The following is a 14,214-nucleotide window of genomic DNA, read 5'->3' on the forward strand; positions in this document are numbered from 1 at the left end:
GTCAGTCTCTGTCTCCCATACCCCAACCCGCTGTATCTCGCAAGGTGAGTCAGGCGAATATTGTCCACGATGACGGATCGAACTCACGCTTCGACTTGGAGAGCAGAATATCATGCCCCCTTACATGCCTCCAGAAATCACGGACACCATCATCTCAGCTGTACCTCTTGACCGCTACCCCGGCTTCAGACCGAGTCGGACCCACACACTCGCCATGTGTGCTCTCGTCTGTCGGGCTTGGCTACCAAGGAGCAGGGTCGAACTGTTCAAAAACATTCCCATCCGAGAGGAGCATACCTACGATTTGCTTGTCGAGAGGGTTCTACATTCGGAGACCATGAGCCCGTATCTCGCCTCCGTGGACCGCCTTGTCCTCCATCGTGATAGATCAGATCCACCCAGCAAGGCAGGTCGTCTGTTCTTCGTCGAGTTTGCAGGAAAGCTCGCGGGTTTGCGTACATTGGACGTTGAACATATAGATTTCACTCACCAGCGACCTTCCGTCACGTGGCCTCTGCTGTTATCACAGTTCCGCACCATCACATCCCTGACGCTCTACAATTGTCATTTCTCTTCCTTCAGCGATGTGCGACGTCTGTTCACTGCACTTCCACTGCTCTCCAGCCTCAGCATCGATGAACTCACATGGCCCATGGTCTCACATGAAATGCACCTGCGGACGACGCTCCGTCCCCGTACATTTTGGCCAGAGTTACACGAACTTCACATCTGGAACCTGCCGCCACAATGCGCGGCCATGCTACTCAGGTGGATTACAGGAGCGCTGCATGGATCGCCCGTCAAAGAGCTGCGCTGTGACATCTTGGACTTGCCTTCCACTGGGTCAGTGCAGGAAGCTGTAGACGCTTTCGTGGGTCGCGTTGGGCCATCCGTCACAGATCTTGATATACACATGACCGGTATGTATGATTCTTGTCCCCCGTTTACCATTCATTGCTGATGTTTCTTGTACCATATATTCAGACAATGTACCTCTATCCGGGTTCATTGCTCTCGAACGTTTTTCTTGCCATTTTTACGAGTCCCAGGGCAGTTGGCAAGGAGTGGCTTCGGTCCTCCAGGGCGTCTCGTCAAGCACGATACAATCTATCACGTTCAATTCTCTCACTCAGAGATGTCACTTCAACGAGCCCACCTACTTGCACTTCGATGATGACACACTTGAGGAACTCGATCACGTCCTCTCGGGTGAGCCATTCGGCCGTCTTCGGGAGTTCATCCTCTATGTATTTGCGGCTCGGGAGGAAGACGAAGAGCTCCTCCGCACACACGCCAGGAGATGCTTGCCCGAGCTGCACAAACAGAAGATCCTCTCCCTACATATCCGATGGATATGATGTTCGGTGAGCTTCCGCAATGTACACTCTCATCAAGATCAGAGACTAATTTCCCCGCTACAGGACGTCAAATGATAATATAAGGGCACACACTGTCTGGCCGGACCACAAGTATCCGAGTTCGAGGACGGGTCGGACGGTTGCCAGTGAGTGGGTGCATCCGAGTCGTTCAAGTTCGCGGGTGGGCAGGCTGCGTCGACCGAATATCCATGCACTATAACTTCCCAAGCCCCTCCCTCGACAATCCGCGAGATATCCACGTCCCGACCGGTCTTCCATCACCTCGCTTCTCACTGGTATTCGGGCTGTCTCCTTCCCTTCCAATCGTCATCAAGTCTTCCACGTCTTCCACGTCCGCACGTTACGCCGTCCGGTGCGGTAGTGTGCGCATGGGCCTCTTCCGTCTGAGTCTCTCGCAATTCATTTCGCTCGTCGAAATCTATGCCATCGAGGATCTCCCACTTCCGATCGCGACCTCTAATCTCTCTCCCTAGTATCTCTATGTGACCATCACCATATGCTAGCCATTTCGATCACGTCCAGGCTCGCCGTCGCATTTGCCGGAATGGCCTCCGACTCGAGTTCAAGTCCGCAACGTCCACGGCGTGCGCATTCCGCCGCCTGTGCCGCGTGCGGGTCTGGCATACCCTTCTCCGTACGAGTCTCTCGCCGCTCGCGAATCCTGCGCTCGTCCTAATGAGCCCCTAGGTCACGGAGGCTCTCCTCCATCCGTGATCACGACGTCCACTGTCCCTATGCCTCCCTCACGTCAAGACTAGTCCTTTCAATCGACCATCCTCACCCTCATTCTCGCATTCGCCCGAGTGGCCGTCGCCGCAGCCACCATCGCTGTGGAGGCAGCGCTGCAGAGCTGGGCCGTACTGGTACATGTGGCGGCCCCGGATGCATGCACACATCCTCATGCACTTCTTGGCTGAGCAGCGCCGGTCACTGTCTTGCTGGACTCGCGCGACGCGCTCGCAGCACCCGAGTGCAGGCCGACGCACGAGACACTGAGATTGAGCATCCCGCATGAGCCGTCGTACCGCTGAGGCTGCAGAACCACAACTTGGGGACAGTCGGACTTGTCTTTGTACGTACATATGTATGCATTGCTGTTGGTTTTCGTTCGTCGTATATCTTGTCCCTATTCCGGTGTGTCCGTTATGTAAGATGTATCCACTCCAGTCGTCTTCTTGTGTTAGTTTCGATTCTGTATGATTTCCCGCTTGTTCGCTCGACGTAGTTAGTACATAGTAGTAGACTATATGCTCATTGATGTCACCCTGTTCACGATTCGTTGTACTCGATTAAAGTCCGATGTTGTCATCCGTACGAGATGCAAACCTTCGTAAGAACAGACTGAAGAGACAGAGGCTCAGCGAGCAAAGCTCGTGCCCTCGCGTGACCGGAGAAACGCACCTGAGATGCTCCCAGCAGCGTTGCGTGCATAGACGGACACCACATGAGATACAACCAGAAATTATGAAGAGGCGCGTACGTACCGTCCTCCTGGGTCCATGGCTTCGCACTCCGCTGTGCAGTCCCAGCCCGGACCGTCTCAGGCTGCTACAGAACAGATCTTGATGTCGTTGGCCTTGAACTCAAGCCGACACTGGGCGTACCTTGATCGATCCGAGTACGCTCACGGTCGGGGGCGACGACGGGACCCCCGTATAGTATCCAGGATGTGCCACGTACGGGAGCAACACCATTGAGGCCGACAGATGGAGGATGGCCAGCAGGCACTCACCAGCAGCTCCCGACGCACCATCCCTCCTCTCAACCCGTCCGTTCGCCATCCCGGCTCTGTCTGTCCTCGTGTCAACCGCCATGGCCTACATTCCTTGTCGTGTGAGTTCCGCGTAGCTCCTACGCACCCGATGGGCACGCTCCCAGTCGTTCAACACGTCCTTCACGTTCGTTGCTGCCGATGAAGTGTTTCCGGGCTGTCGTCCAAGTGGTTTTCCAAGCTGACGGGATGTCGTCACGGTTCACTTGCTTGAACGCAGGCTCACCGGGCGCGCAGGATGCACCTTCAGCGAACCAAGCACGACGGGCGTGACTCGGAGTCTCGGAGTCTCGGACGGGGTTCCCCTGAGTTCTCTTTGGTTATATGCGCCGCGCGTGGCATGTTTATGCTGGGTGTAACACAGATACTGGTAAGTGCTGGAACTACGAGGTGCGCGACCGGCAGGGACACAGTACTCGGTACTCACCTTCCCGTTGGACCCTCCCTCACTCATTTCCCTCCTACATCAGTTCTCTGTCCCTGCCAGCCCTGTCTATGTCGTCGCCTCGACCGGCCACCCGGGCGCACTCCCAGCTACGTTCGACGTGTTCAAAGTCCAGGCTTGTGCCGTTGCCGACGGCGAGTGTTTTGCTGCTCTTCTATGGGTTTGTCGTGCTGACGGCGACGCCGTAGTTAGTATGTTGTGATGAGGAGAGGTCGAGACACGTACATACTGCAGGCGTGCAGGCGGGATCGTGGGTTAGTGCACTTTCGGGAGATTTGATTGGGCGGGCCCGAAGCCGACACGCAGCTGGCAGGGGGATGGTGGTACCGGGGAGACGTAGAACAGATGAATACAGACCCTGTTAGCATCGTCACCGCGTCTGTGAATCGAGCGTGTGCTGTACAGTAACTACTCACCGCGGACGTGCCTCGGAAGTCGTAGAGTCAGTTGCTCTACGGGTGTAGGAGGCACGGGTCGACGCAATCGCAAGTTTCAACGATGCACTGGGACGAACAGGCAAGAGGCGGGCGGGGTGCGCTACCGAGTCGTCCGGGGAATTCCAGCCATCGGGGGAGGACGACGGACGTGAAGTGGGCGTTGAGGATGGACTTGCTTCCAGCGAGCACCGACGCGCTACGGCGCTCCTCCTCAGAACAACCATCTTCTCCCCCACAGCGACCTCGAGTGCAGCGCAGGCACCAAGCGCATGTTTCCTTGTATTTCTCTGTCAATCTCTACCGACTCTCCGCTGTGCTCAGTCTCCCACTCGTCGTCCGCGCGCTCCTCCTCCTGTGCAGTACATACTGCACGCTTTCTCAAGACAGCAGAGGACGTTAACTCTCGCCTCCTGGCATGCCGACACCACTGGTCCAGCCCCCGCGCGAATCTTCGCCTTGACGTCCACTGCAGCCCTCCCACCGGCTTGCAAGTCACGAATCGAAACCTTCCCTCACGGCCGCACAACCTCGTCGTCTTGCCCTGTACGGCAACCCCACCCTTGAACAGCACCTTCCGCCCACTATAGCTCGACGGTTGGAGCCGTACAGGACGCTATGGTCAACTGGCCGTGTTTTGGGTGTCTATCGTGAGTCTCACCGATTCAGTCGCCACCATCCTTTCCATAGCTATGTCTCTCGTGGCCCAATCCAAGTACGCTTCATCGAGAACCCCCCTGGCCAGCCAGACCCGTCCTCGTCCAGAGCCCGATCCCGACCGTACACGGCGCTGCTTCATCGCTCGCTCGCAGCTCCACGCGACTCCCCCCACGAACGATGTACTGTTCTGTATGTCCTTGTCCTGCCGCGAGATAGCGATGACAACCACACTCGCTCAAGAACACGCAGACAAGATTTTCATTGCTGTGACCATCTCGCCTACCTCTGCGCTCAACAGCGATCGCGACGGACTCGTCGTCCACTCGCTCATCACGCGTCTGAGCCGTGTCGGGGAGCTGCAGGACGTGCAGCTGCTCGGCGTACCGCAGGATAGCTGGGCTCACTCCCAGGACGATGTTATGAGGTCGCTGAGCCAGTTACAGGGCGTGCTGAGGGTGGATGTACAGGATATGCCGAGGTTGAGAACGAAGAGAGGCGGGGATGAGCTGTGATCTTGAGGACGTCTGTTGGTGAGTTCAGTTCGTTCTTGATAACGAGTTTGGTATTCATAATGCTCAGTCTACAGACCTTTTTTGCTGTGACATGTATGATATGTGCGGTTGGAATGACTGTCGTGAGTGTAGAGATGTCTGAGAGTCGGTTGCAATCCCAAGGTTGTCCCTCGGACACTCATCAAGACGCCTCGAGGACTAACGAATCTTTTACATGTGCAGGTGAGTTGTAAAGCCCGTCTGGCCTGTCACGCAAGAGAAATGAACTAACGGAGGACGGCTCGTTAGGTGGTGTTCCTCGGGGATGGTCCCTCTTTCTCAGAGTCCGCGTCAATTCTTGCCTGTTCTCGCGAATACGAAGCTACATATGTTCTCTGACTGCGCTTGTCTGAAGCTCGAGGACGGAAGCCCTCCTCCGGATTCCCGTGTAGCGCGGACGTCAGGTTCGTTTAATCATGGCATGCAACGAAGGCGGCGTTCTAAGCAGGCGCGTTGTCGTCTGTCTTCGACTACGTTTCCCCGACACAACTCGCACGCACATGCCATCGGTATAGTACCTAGTGATGGACTCCGACTCGTAACTGTAAATGGTGAGGATCATCCTGTTCGTCGATTTGGTGAGCTCATTGCAGACTTTCTGTCGCCAACAGATGGACAGCGTATTAGACGTTGCCCCTTCCCAGATCTCGCATCAACTCTACCCATGGCTGACCGGCGTAGGCTGTCTGGCTTGCGCGACGCCGAGATGCTCTCGTAGATCCTCGCCAGGGCTGATGAGTATCGCAAGTTCGCGTTTACTCTCGCTGTCCACAACAGTGTCGCCCCACCCTATCGCTTCCCGAACGAACTCCTGTCCCATATCTTCGCTCACCCACATCTTTACTCACATGTGGCAGGATCACTCATGTATGCCGCCGTTGGCGTCAGGTTGCACTTGCCACCCCGGAGTTCTGGGTCGACGCGGTGGATGGGGAGTAGCGTGATCCCCCGGAGTTATCTCGAAGCGATCTCAGTCCCCTGCGAAGCTATGGCGTATCCTTCCGTCCGATCTATCGACGATCATTGTCGAAACCGAGACCGTGGACAAGATACCACAACTTCACTGTACGTTCGTTGTTCCGGAGTATGCACGAAGCTCATCATTTGGTATGGTCAACCAAAAGACCAGGCACGTCGCGAGGATGTTCATGTCGATGGTGTTGACCAGGAGTCCCGTGAGGAACCACTGCCTGCTGGTGCTCTATCATGCCTCGAAGGGGCCGAACTCCCGGCATCCGTGTACCCCAAGGTCGCTGTGCCGTCTCCGCAGCGCTTGCACCTGCGGGGAGATCCAAACGTTGGCTACATGAACCTCAAGCTGGACATGGAGGCACTGGGCCTTCCCACACTCTTTCTCCGCTCGAAACGCTGGGCAGGTTTTCCGTGAAATTCTTCGTGCCGAACGCCATCCCCTTCGGCCTGAGAAACTGAACATGAGACGCCAGTCCACCCTAGGAGACCGTCCTTGTCCTCCGAGTCGACGTCTCCTACCTTCTCTGTATCCTGTACCATTCGATTTCTCCTCACACTGTCTCCAGTAGCCCAAGCTTCTTCGATACCGTAAGGTGCGTCAGGCGAATATACTGGCTATGACGGATAGAGCTCACCCGTCGAGAGCAGGTCATGCCCCCTTCCATGCCCCCAGAAATCACGGACGCCATCATCTCAGGTGTAGCTCTCGACGACTACTGGAATAGCCCCAGACCGAGTCGGTCCCACACACTCGCAATGTGTGCTCTCGTCTGTCGGAGCTGGCTGCCCAGGAGCAGGGCCGAACTGTTCGGAGTCTTTTACATCGAACATGAGCGTACCTACGACCTGCTCGTCGAAAGGGTCGTACGTTCCCAGGAGACCATGCTGAGCCCGTATCTCGCCTCCGTGAACAGCCTTGACCTCAGTGGTTCGGGATCAGATCAACTCAGCCAGGCGGCTCGTCTGTTCTTCGTCGAATTTGCAGGAAAGCTCCCGGGATTGCGTACATTGGACGTCTACCGTATAGATTTTAGCCACCAGCGACCTTCCGTTAAGTGGCCTTTGCTGTTATCACAGTTCCGCACCATCACATCCTTGTCACTCTGGCATTGTGAATTCTCCTCCTTCAACGATGTGCGACGTCTGCTCACTGCACTACCACTGCTCTCCACCCTCCTCATCTCTTGGCTCACATGGCCCACGGTCCCGCACGAAATGCACCTGCAGACGACTCCCCGTCCCCGCACATATTGGCCAGAGTTACACGAACTTCGCATCTGGAACCTGCCGCCACAATGCGCGGCCGTGTTCCTCAGGTGGATCACGGCGGCGCTGGAGGGGTCACCCGTCAAAGTGCTGGTCTGTGACTTGTCCGGCCTACCTTCCACCGGGTCATCGCGGGAAGCTGTAGACGCTTTCGTGGGTCGCGTTTGGCCGTCTGTCACAGATCTTGATATACATATCATCGGTGTGTATAATTATGCTATCTTGTCAACTGTTTACTATTCAACATTACTGATGCTTCTTGTACCTAATGCCCAGACGGCCGGCCTCTATTGGGGTTTACTGCTCTCAAACACTTGATTCTCCGCGAATGTCATGATTACCGGGGCAATTGGGAAGATGTGGCTTCGGTCCTGCAGGGCATCTCGTCAAACATGATAGAATATATCGGGATTTACGATATCTCCACCCTAAAACGTCGCTCGGGCCCCGAGTCGGACAATGACGCCACCCTCCACTTCGAACATGACACACTTGAGGAGATCGATCGCGTCCTCCCGTGTGAGCCCTTCCGCAGTCTCCAGGAGGTCGTGTTCAATGTATATGCAGAAGATGAGGACAAGAAAGAGCTTCTCCGCGCACACGCCAGGAGATGCTTGCCTGAGCTCCACAAACGGAAGCTCCTCCGCCTACATATTGATAACCGACTGCAACGCTTGGTGAGTACCTTGTGTCATGTATGCGTTCATTGTCGCGATCAGTGAATAATTCTCCTCTACAGGACGTCGACTGAGAGCATGAGGACACACTCCGTCGGGCCCGGCATGGAGTGTCCGACTTTGAGCACCAGTCAGACTGTCCAACGAGTGCAGCATCCGAGTCGCCATTCAACGTTCAAGTCCTAGGGCAGGCATGGAATGGCTCCCGTTGCTTCTGCTGATACCGTCACGCTGGCAAGAGCTCCACCGAATATCCATGCACATCTCTCTCCTCCATCGACAATCTCCGAGTTCCGACCGCTTTTCCATGTCTTCCCTTCTCAATCAAACCCACCACCATCGGGTCCGCGTCTGATTCATCCACGAATTCCGAGCGCACCGTATGCCATACCCTCCGGGCCTCCATCCGAGGTGTTCTCAATTCTTGCGCCCATCGACATGTACACTACCGATGTTCACCGTTCACTCGCTTCCGGGACCACGGCCTCTACTATCCCCGCACTATGCAACCAGCTCTTTCGATCGCGACTTCGCCCGAGCAGCCCTCACCCTCGTGTTCGCGCGAGTGGCCTCCAACTCGAATTCTCGTCCATAACGTTCCTACATTCCGCCGCCTGGGCCGCGTGGGGGTCTGGCAAACCGTCCTCCATCTGAGTCTCTCACCGCTCGCGATTCCTGAATGAGTCAGGTCACCGAGGCCCGGTCTCCTACTCAGTGCGCGATCACCACACCTATCATCCCTGGATCCTAGTACGTGACCACCCATATGTCAATACCAGTACTTTCCGCATTGACCACGTCCTTGCCCTCACCCTCGCATTCGCCGTAGTGGCTGCCGCTACCAGCGCAGTCAAAGCAGCGTCGCGTAGCCAGGCCGTACTCGTTACACGCGGCGGAGAACTTCGTGTGCACTTGTCGAGTCGTCTCCATGCGCTTTTTGGCTGAGCAGCGCCGGTCGCGCTCTCGCTGGACTCGCGCGACGCGCTCGCAGTGCCTGAGTGGATGCCGACTACGCGTAGGGCCCAGTACTATCGAGAATCCCGCACAAGCTGTCACGGTCGCGCGGTGAGGTGGCGGCAACCTTGTGGCGAGGACTGTGACTTCAAGTTGGCTTGGACGTCGCGCGCATCGCTGTTGCTTCCACCTATATATATCCCTTGTTCCGGTTTGTCCTTGATGTCACTAGTCCAGCCGTTTTCTGTGTTTCATTTGTGTACGGTTTCCTTCTGATTTGCCACTCATACTTTGACTACTTCGTAACTCAGGTGCAGCAGGATGCCAGACAGAAGCGATCATTATTTGCATCGCTTGTACGGTAGTTGACTCCGTGCGCCTCCTCGTACTCCTCCTCCCCCAGTGCTACTGCATCTCTTACCTTATTTTATACCACTGCCAGTTCTCCGCGAGTCGAAACATTACCTGGCGGCGGCACCGTATAGTGGCAAGCTCGCCGTCTGACCGCGCGTGGCACAACGAACCCAGAGTCCTCGAACGCAACCTTCGGCCCACATTAGCTTGGTGTGGCATACCGGACGCAATGGTCTGATGGCTAGACCTATTGAGATTCGTGAGCACCATACCTGTAGCAGTAGCGAACCTGCCTTTCCATCCCGTAGCTATCCCTGTCGTGGCACTACGTCCTACGCACCTCCGAATCCAACTACACTTCACCGAGAGCCTTCCCCTGCCGGTCTGGTGCGATGCCTCGAGACTCTGTCTGCAAAGATGTGTGGGGTCGGTGTGATTCGCGCATCGCGATGTGGCTCGTTCTGCCGCCTGCAGCCGCAGCGCTGGTCGAAGGGCGGATAGAGCTGTTGCGTCTGAACGGCGTGCAGCTCCGCTTTTGAAGCTGAGTAAGGTGTCGACCGTAGACTCTCCGCGGTGCTGCAGCTACATTGTCTGTTCCCACTTGCGGGTACACGCGGCCCCGCGAAATACTATCTAGAACATCCAGAATCACTGCGAGTTCTGCGATGAGTGGCTCCGAGTCCTTGAGCTCAAAAGCTGGGACCTCCACAAACAGCGCGCAGTGATACCCACTATCGCTGCAGGCTCTCACAGATGAAGTACTGGGAGGACGAGGCGGCGGCAGGCAGGGACTCAGTACTCACCTCCTGTTGCCCCCTCCCTCGCTCCCATCGCTCATCATTCATGCATACATCCGTTCTCTATCCCTTCCAGCCCTGTCCATGTCATCGCATCGACCGGCCGCCCATCCTCGCGTCCGAGCGTATTTCCAGCTACATTTGACGTGTCCAAAGTCCAAGCTTGTGCCGTCGCCGATGGCGAGTGTTTTGCGGCTCTTCTAAAGGATTACCGTGCTGACGCCGGCCTCTGGTCTCCTCTTCAGCAGGGACGCGGGCCTCGAAGGTTCGGTGTGATCTGAACTGTGTGCGGTGAGGACTTTCCGTGGCCTAAACGAGCCGCCGAATGACTTACTGTGCGTTCATCTCAATTCAGACATATTTGCCGACGCGCACCGGGGAGCGTGCGCGGCAACGTCGGTGTGTTCAACCGGGCCTGCTTGAACCTTGGTGCGCGCGACGTGTCCATTCAGGCAAGGTTCGCCGTCGTTGAGGATAAATTGCCAGTGTGGGTGTTTCGCTTGCTGCGCTCCGATTGGCTATGGCCGACGGGGTGTTCCACCGCCCTCATTCGAACTGGATTGCATCCGGTGAGTTTTCGTCGCTGTCTGAACAAGTCGCGGTCTGACTTACCATTCTTGCAGTATCTGCCCGGACTCCGTTTTGCGTACGCGGGTGGTCGGAGGACGCGCTGAGCTTCGTCTGACGCGTCCATGCAAGGTTCCATGAGGTGAGGCGAGGGGATCCGGAGCACTGTTATGACTGGTCTGTGTTTGTCTGTTCGTTCGAGCACTCGTTGGACTCACCACCGTGCAGGAATGTTCTGCGGTTCCAAAAAGCAGGCGACAGCCTTGAGGGAAAGTTGCTTGCCCGAGCTCACTGGACGGGTGGTATCATACGCTATGGGCGGGATCGTAGTCGACATCTGGGTGATTGAAATGCGTAGTTAGCATACTGCGATGAGCAGATGTGGAAAGACATACGCACTGCGGGTGTGCATCGAGTGCGAGTGGAGTGCAGACGTCGTGGGATAGCGCAATTGCATCTGGGAAAGAGTCGACAGGCAGCTGGCAGGGGATGGCGGTACCGGGGAGACAGAGAACAGATGACATACAGAACATGTTGGCATCATCAGCGGGTGACCGGTGAATCGAGTGTGTGCTGTACTTACTGCGGACATGCCTAGGAAGTCATAGACTCGGTGACGCACCGGTCGTCGTAATCGCAAGGCGCGACGATGCACTGGGAATAACGCGCAAGAGACGGCCGGGGATGCGCTAGAGAGTCGTCCGTGGATCTCGAGCCATCGGGGGAGGATGTGAAGCTGGTGTTGAGGATCGCCCTGCTGCCAGCGCGCGAGCCCGTCGCGCTACGTCATCGAGCCCAAAATGGAAGGAGGGCCGGCGACTGACCAACGACCAACGGTGCTCCTCTTCTTGGAACAACATCCTTTCCCCCGCAGCGACCTCGAGCGAAGCGTCTGCAGCGAGCGCAAAGTTCTCTGTTCTTCGTCTGCCGGTAGACACTCCGCTGTGCTTGGTCTCCCACTCGTCGTCCTCGCGCTCCTCCTTCTCCTGCAGCACCGGGCTTGTCTCTGGCACTATCTGCTTTCTCAAGACAGCGGAGGACGCTCCTGGCACGCCGACACCACTGCAGGTCCATCCCACCGCGCCAATCTTCTCCTTGACGTCTATTGCAGCCCTCCCACTGGCTCGCGACTCGCTAATCGCACCCTCACCTCACGGCCGCACAAGCTCGGAGCCGCCGTCCCACGCTGTGGTACAGCAAGCCCATCCTCGAGCAGCACCTTCCACCTACTCTAACTTAATATCTGCAGCCGTACAGGATCCCATGGTCGGCTGGCTGCGTCTTGAGAGTCTATCATGAGTGCCGTACACCCGAGTAGCCACCCTCTTTTCCCGTAGCCACTATACCTGTCGTGGCTTTACTGCCTCTGAATCCAACCACACTTTATCGACATCTCTCCCCTGGCCGGCTGATGCCATGCCTGCATCTCTCAAGTGCTGTCGGTGTCATTCTCAAATCACGATGTGGCACGTTTTGCCGCGGCGTGCAGACCTCTCTTCTGGAGCTCCAGATTTGGTCAGGCGTCGACCGTTGACCATCTGCGAGTGTGCTTTGTGCAGCGCGGCGTGGCTCGTTCTTCCGCCACGGTGCTGCGCCCCATAGTTCTCTTGCGTCTGCGCGGCGTGCGGCATACGCCATGTCTCCAGGCTTGGGATTGGGTCAGGTGTCAAACTACTGTAGACCGTCCGCGGCGCAGCTTCGTCTCTCGCTCGCACGACCCGGCAAGCGCAAGATGTACGGTACTCTACATGTCCTAGTCCTCCCGCGAGAGATCTGGAACTGCGACAAGTGGCTCCCAGTCCTTCGACAGCTCGAACCTCCGCGAGCGGCGCACAGTGACAGCAGCGGCAGCCGCAGAGATCGATTCACTGGCAGATACGTATCCCAATGTCAGAGCTTCTCCATCGCTCTATCACCGCGCACTGGCCACCGAACCGGATCGCGTTCTTGTTCGCTGCAGGGCGTATTAGCTTCATCCGAGTCTCCGAGGCAATGCCGGCGGTATTAGTGCTTCTCGAGCGTCCGCGAGACCACAATGCGTGTGTTCTGCGTCCTGGGAGATTCACTGCCCTGCCGCCTGTACGGGCTAGTAGCGGGTAGTCGCTCCAAGTGCGCTAGATCTGTGTAGAACGAGCGGCTGCATGATTAGCATGGTGACCCTCGCACTTCGTGCCCGAGAGGTGCGCGTACGTGCATATATGCGCCATGAATCTTCCTATAATTCTCATCTATCTGCGTTCCATTCCAGGCGCTCGTAACAGCCTGAAGCCAGCCTCACGTCCCAGTATCCCTGAGTCTCCTGGTGTTCCTGTGCAGAGCCGCGACCATCAGTGCGCGCATACAGGCACGTTTACAGAGGGCGGCAGGCTGGGACTTAGTACTCACCTCCCAATGCACCCTCCCGCCATTCCGTTCTCTGTCTGTCTTAGCTCTGTTCATATTGTCGCCTCCGCCGACACTGCCCTGCCGACACTGCCCGCGTCCGCTGCACATAGTATCCACAATATATCATTAGCGTACTAGAGAACCGGAGTATAGATTTGTAGGACATACCAGAGCACCCGGTGCTGGCCGGGGATAGAGAATATACCGAGTCGTCTGGTCGGCCGGCCTTCCCCACCAAAGACTGCCGTGGCTAGGTCGGCAATCGCATTCATCAGCTATGCGGGACACGATCTGAGAAGAATAGGTCAGTACACAAGCGGTAGGTCATCACAGGAGATCATTAGATAGGGGTGTATGTGGACATACCTGCCGGCCGGTTGCATACAGATGATATGACCTGGGGGTCGGCCGGGACCATGCCATACCCCTCTATACAGACCGGCCGTTCAACGCTGACGGTTGCGAGTATGCAGAAAGTGGACCCAATGTGCACGGGGGGTGGTAGATAGCAAACAATGCGTACCTGTACTACTGAACGGCCGGCATCATCATCTTCAAGTAGCCATTGAACGGCCGGATGGACGTTTTTGCGGCGTCCCAGCTCGGCCAGGGTAGACGTGTAGGCTGAGGTGCTGTACGGCCGGCCTTGACGAATACAGAGGCCTGCTGCACGGCCAGCTTTCAGAGTCTCGAAAGATTTGCTGAGCGGCCGGTATGGAGGGATACACAGAGCTGCTGCACGGCCAGCCTTGAGAGAGTTGAAGGGTTCGCTGCGCGGCCGGCATGGATGGATTAGAGAGAGCTACCACGCGGCCGGAATTGCACACGTGGCGAGGACGCCGGGAACGAAACGTGCCGCCGGCAACTAAACCGGTACCGAAACTTTCAGGCACGCGGCAGACCTTAATTGGGATCGAACTCTAATATGTTTACCGGGCTGTCCCTCATGTGTGTGCTGTAGCAGATTCCAAGAAATACAATCGGATATTCTATGATACACAT

The 14,214-nt window shown here is 56.6% G+C and overlaps 5 protein-coding genes across 5 annotated transcripts; all 5 read left to right on the forward strand.

Moving 5' to 3' along the window:
• Positions 1-112: 112 nt before the first annotated feature.
• Positions 113-1,358, forward strand: L226DRAFT_576346 (uncharacterized protein; the record flags this gene model as incomplete). Its single annotated transcript, XM_067685335.1, has 2 exons — positions 113-920; positions 985-1,358. The coding sequence occupies 2 exons, from the start codon at positions 113-115 to the stop codon at positions 1,356-1,358; spliced, it is 1,182 nt and encodes a 393-aa protein (XP_067529122.1).
• A 3,546-nt stretch (positions 1,359-4,904) lies between these two features.
• On the forward strand, positions 4,905-5,563 carry L226DRAFT_540648 (uncharacterized protein; the record flags this gene model as incomplete). Its single annotated transcript, XM_067681914.1, has 3 exons — positions 4,905-5,219; positions 5,276-5,423; positions 5,493-5,563. The coding sequence occupies one exon, from the start codon at positions 4,908-4,910 to the stop codon at positions 5,199-5,201; it is 294 nt and encodes a 97-aa protein (XP_067529123.1). The 3' UTR covers positions 5,202-5,219; positions 5,276-5,423; positions 5,493-5,563.
• L226DRAFT_342060 (uncharacterized protein) lies at positions 5,205-6,041 on the forward strand. The gene is made up of 4 exons (XM_067674083.1): positions 5,205-5,219; positions 5,276-5,423; positions 5,490-5,791; positions 5,852-6,041. The coding sequence occupies exons 2-4, from the start codon at positions 5,416-5,418 to the stop codon at positions 5,956-5,958; spliced, it is 417 nt and encodes a 138-aa protein (XP_067529124.1). The 5' UTR covers positions 5,205-5,219; positions 5,276-5,415; the 3' UTR covers positions 5,959-6,041.
• Positions 6,042-6,718: 677 nt separating this feature from the next.
• L226DRAFT_342117 (uncharacterized protein) lies at positions 6,719-8,437 on the forward strand. The gene is made up of 4 exons (XM_067674084.1): positions 6,719-6,805; positions 6,861-7,680; positions 7,755-8,155; positions 8,218-8,437. Exons 2-4 carry the CDS (start codon positions 6,864-6,866, stop codon positions 8,227-8,229), a joined length of 1,230 nt encoding a protein of 409 aa, XP_067529125.1. The 5' UTR covers positions 6,719-6,805; positions 6,861-6,863; the 3' UTR covers positions 8,230-8,437.
• L226DRAFT_342135 (uncharacterized protein) lies at positions 8,232-9,023 on the forward strand. Its single transcript, XM_067674085.1, has 2 exons — positions 8,232-8,905; positions 8,985-9,023. Exon 1 carries the CDS (start codon positions 8,354-8,356, stop codon positions 8,807-8,809), a length of 456 nt encoding a protein of 151 aa, XP_067529126.1. The 5' UTR covers positions 8,232-8,353; the 3' UTR covers positions 8,810-8,905; positions 8,985-9,023.
• The last annotated feature ends 5,191 nt before the right edge of the window (positions 9,024-14,214 follow it).

This window comes from Lentinus tigrinus, assembly GCF_003813185.1.
Source record: "Lentinus tigrinus ALCF2SS1-7 unplaced genomic scaffold L226scaffold_61, whole genome shotgun sequence".
NCBI classification, from domain to species: Eukaryota; Fungi; Basidiomycota; class Agaricomycetes; order Polyporales; family Polyporaceae; genus Lentinus; species Lentinus tigrinus.

Bases quoted from the DNA above. Each gene is read 5' to 3' on its own strand.
- L226DRAFT_342060 (XM_067674083.1), top strand. The intron at 5,792-5,851 runs GTGAGGATCATC...TGTCGCCAACAG, and splicing joins CCGACTCGTAACTGTAAATG to ATGGACAGCGTATTAGACGT.
- L226DRAFT_342135 (XM_067674085.1), top strand. From the start codon at position 8,354: ATGGCTCCCGTTGCTTCTGCTGATACCGTCACGCTGGCAAGAGCTCCA.
- L226DRAFT_342117 (XM_067674084.1), top strand. From the start codon at position 6,864: ATGCCCCCTTCCATGCCCCCAGAAATCACGGACGCCATCATCTCAGGT. The intron at 7,681-7,754 runs GTGTGTATAATT...CCTAATGCCCAG, and splicing joins TCTTGATATACATATCATCG to ACGGCCGGCCTCTATTGGGG.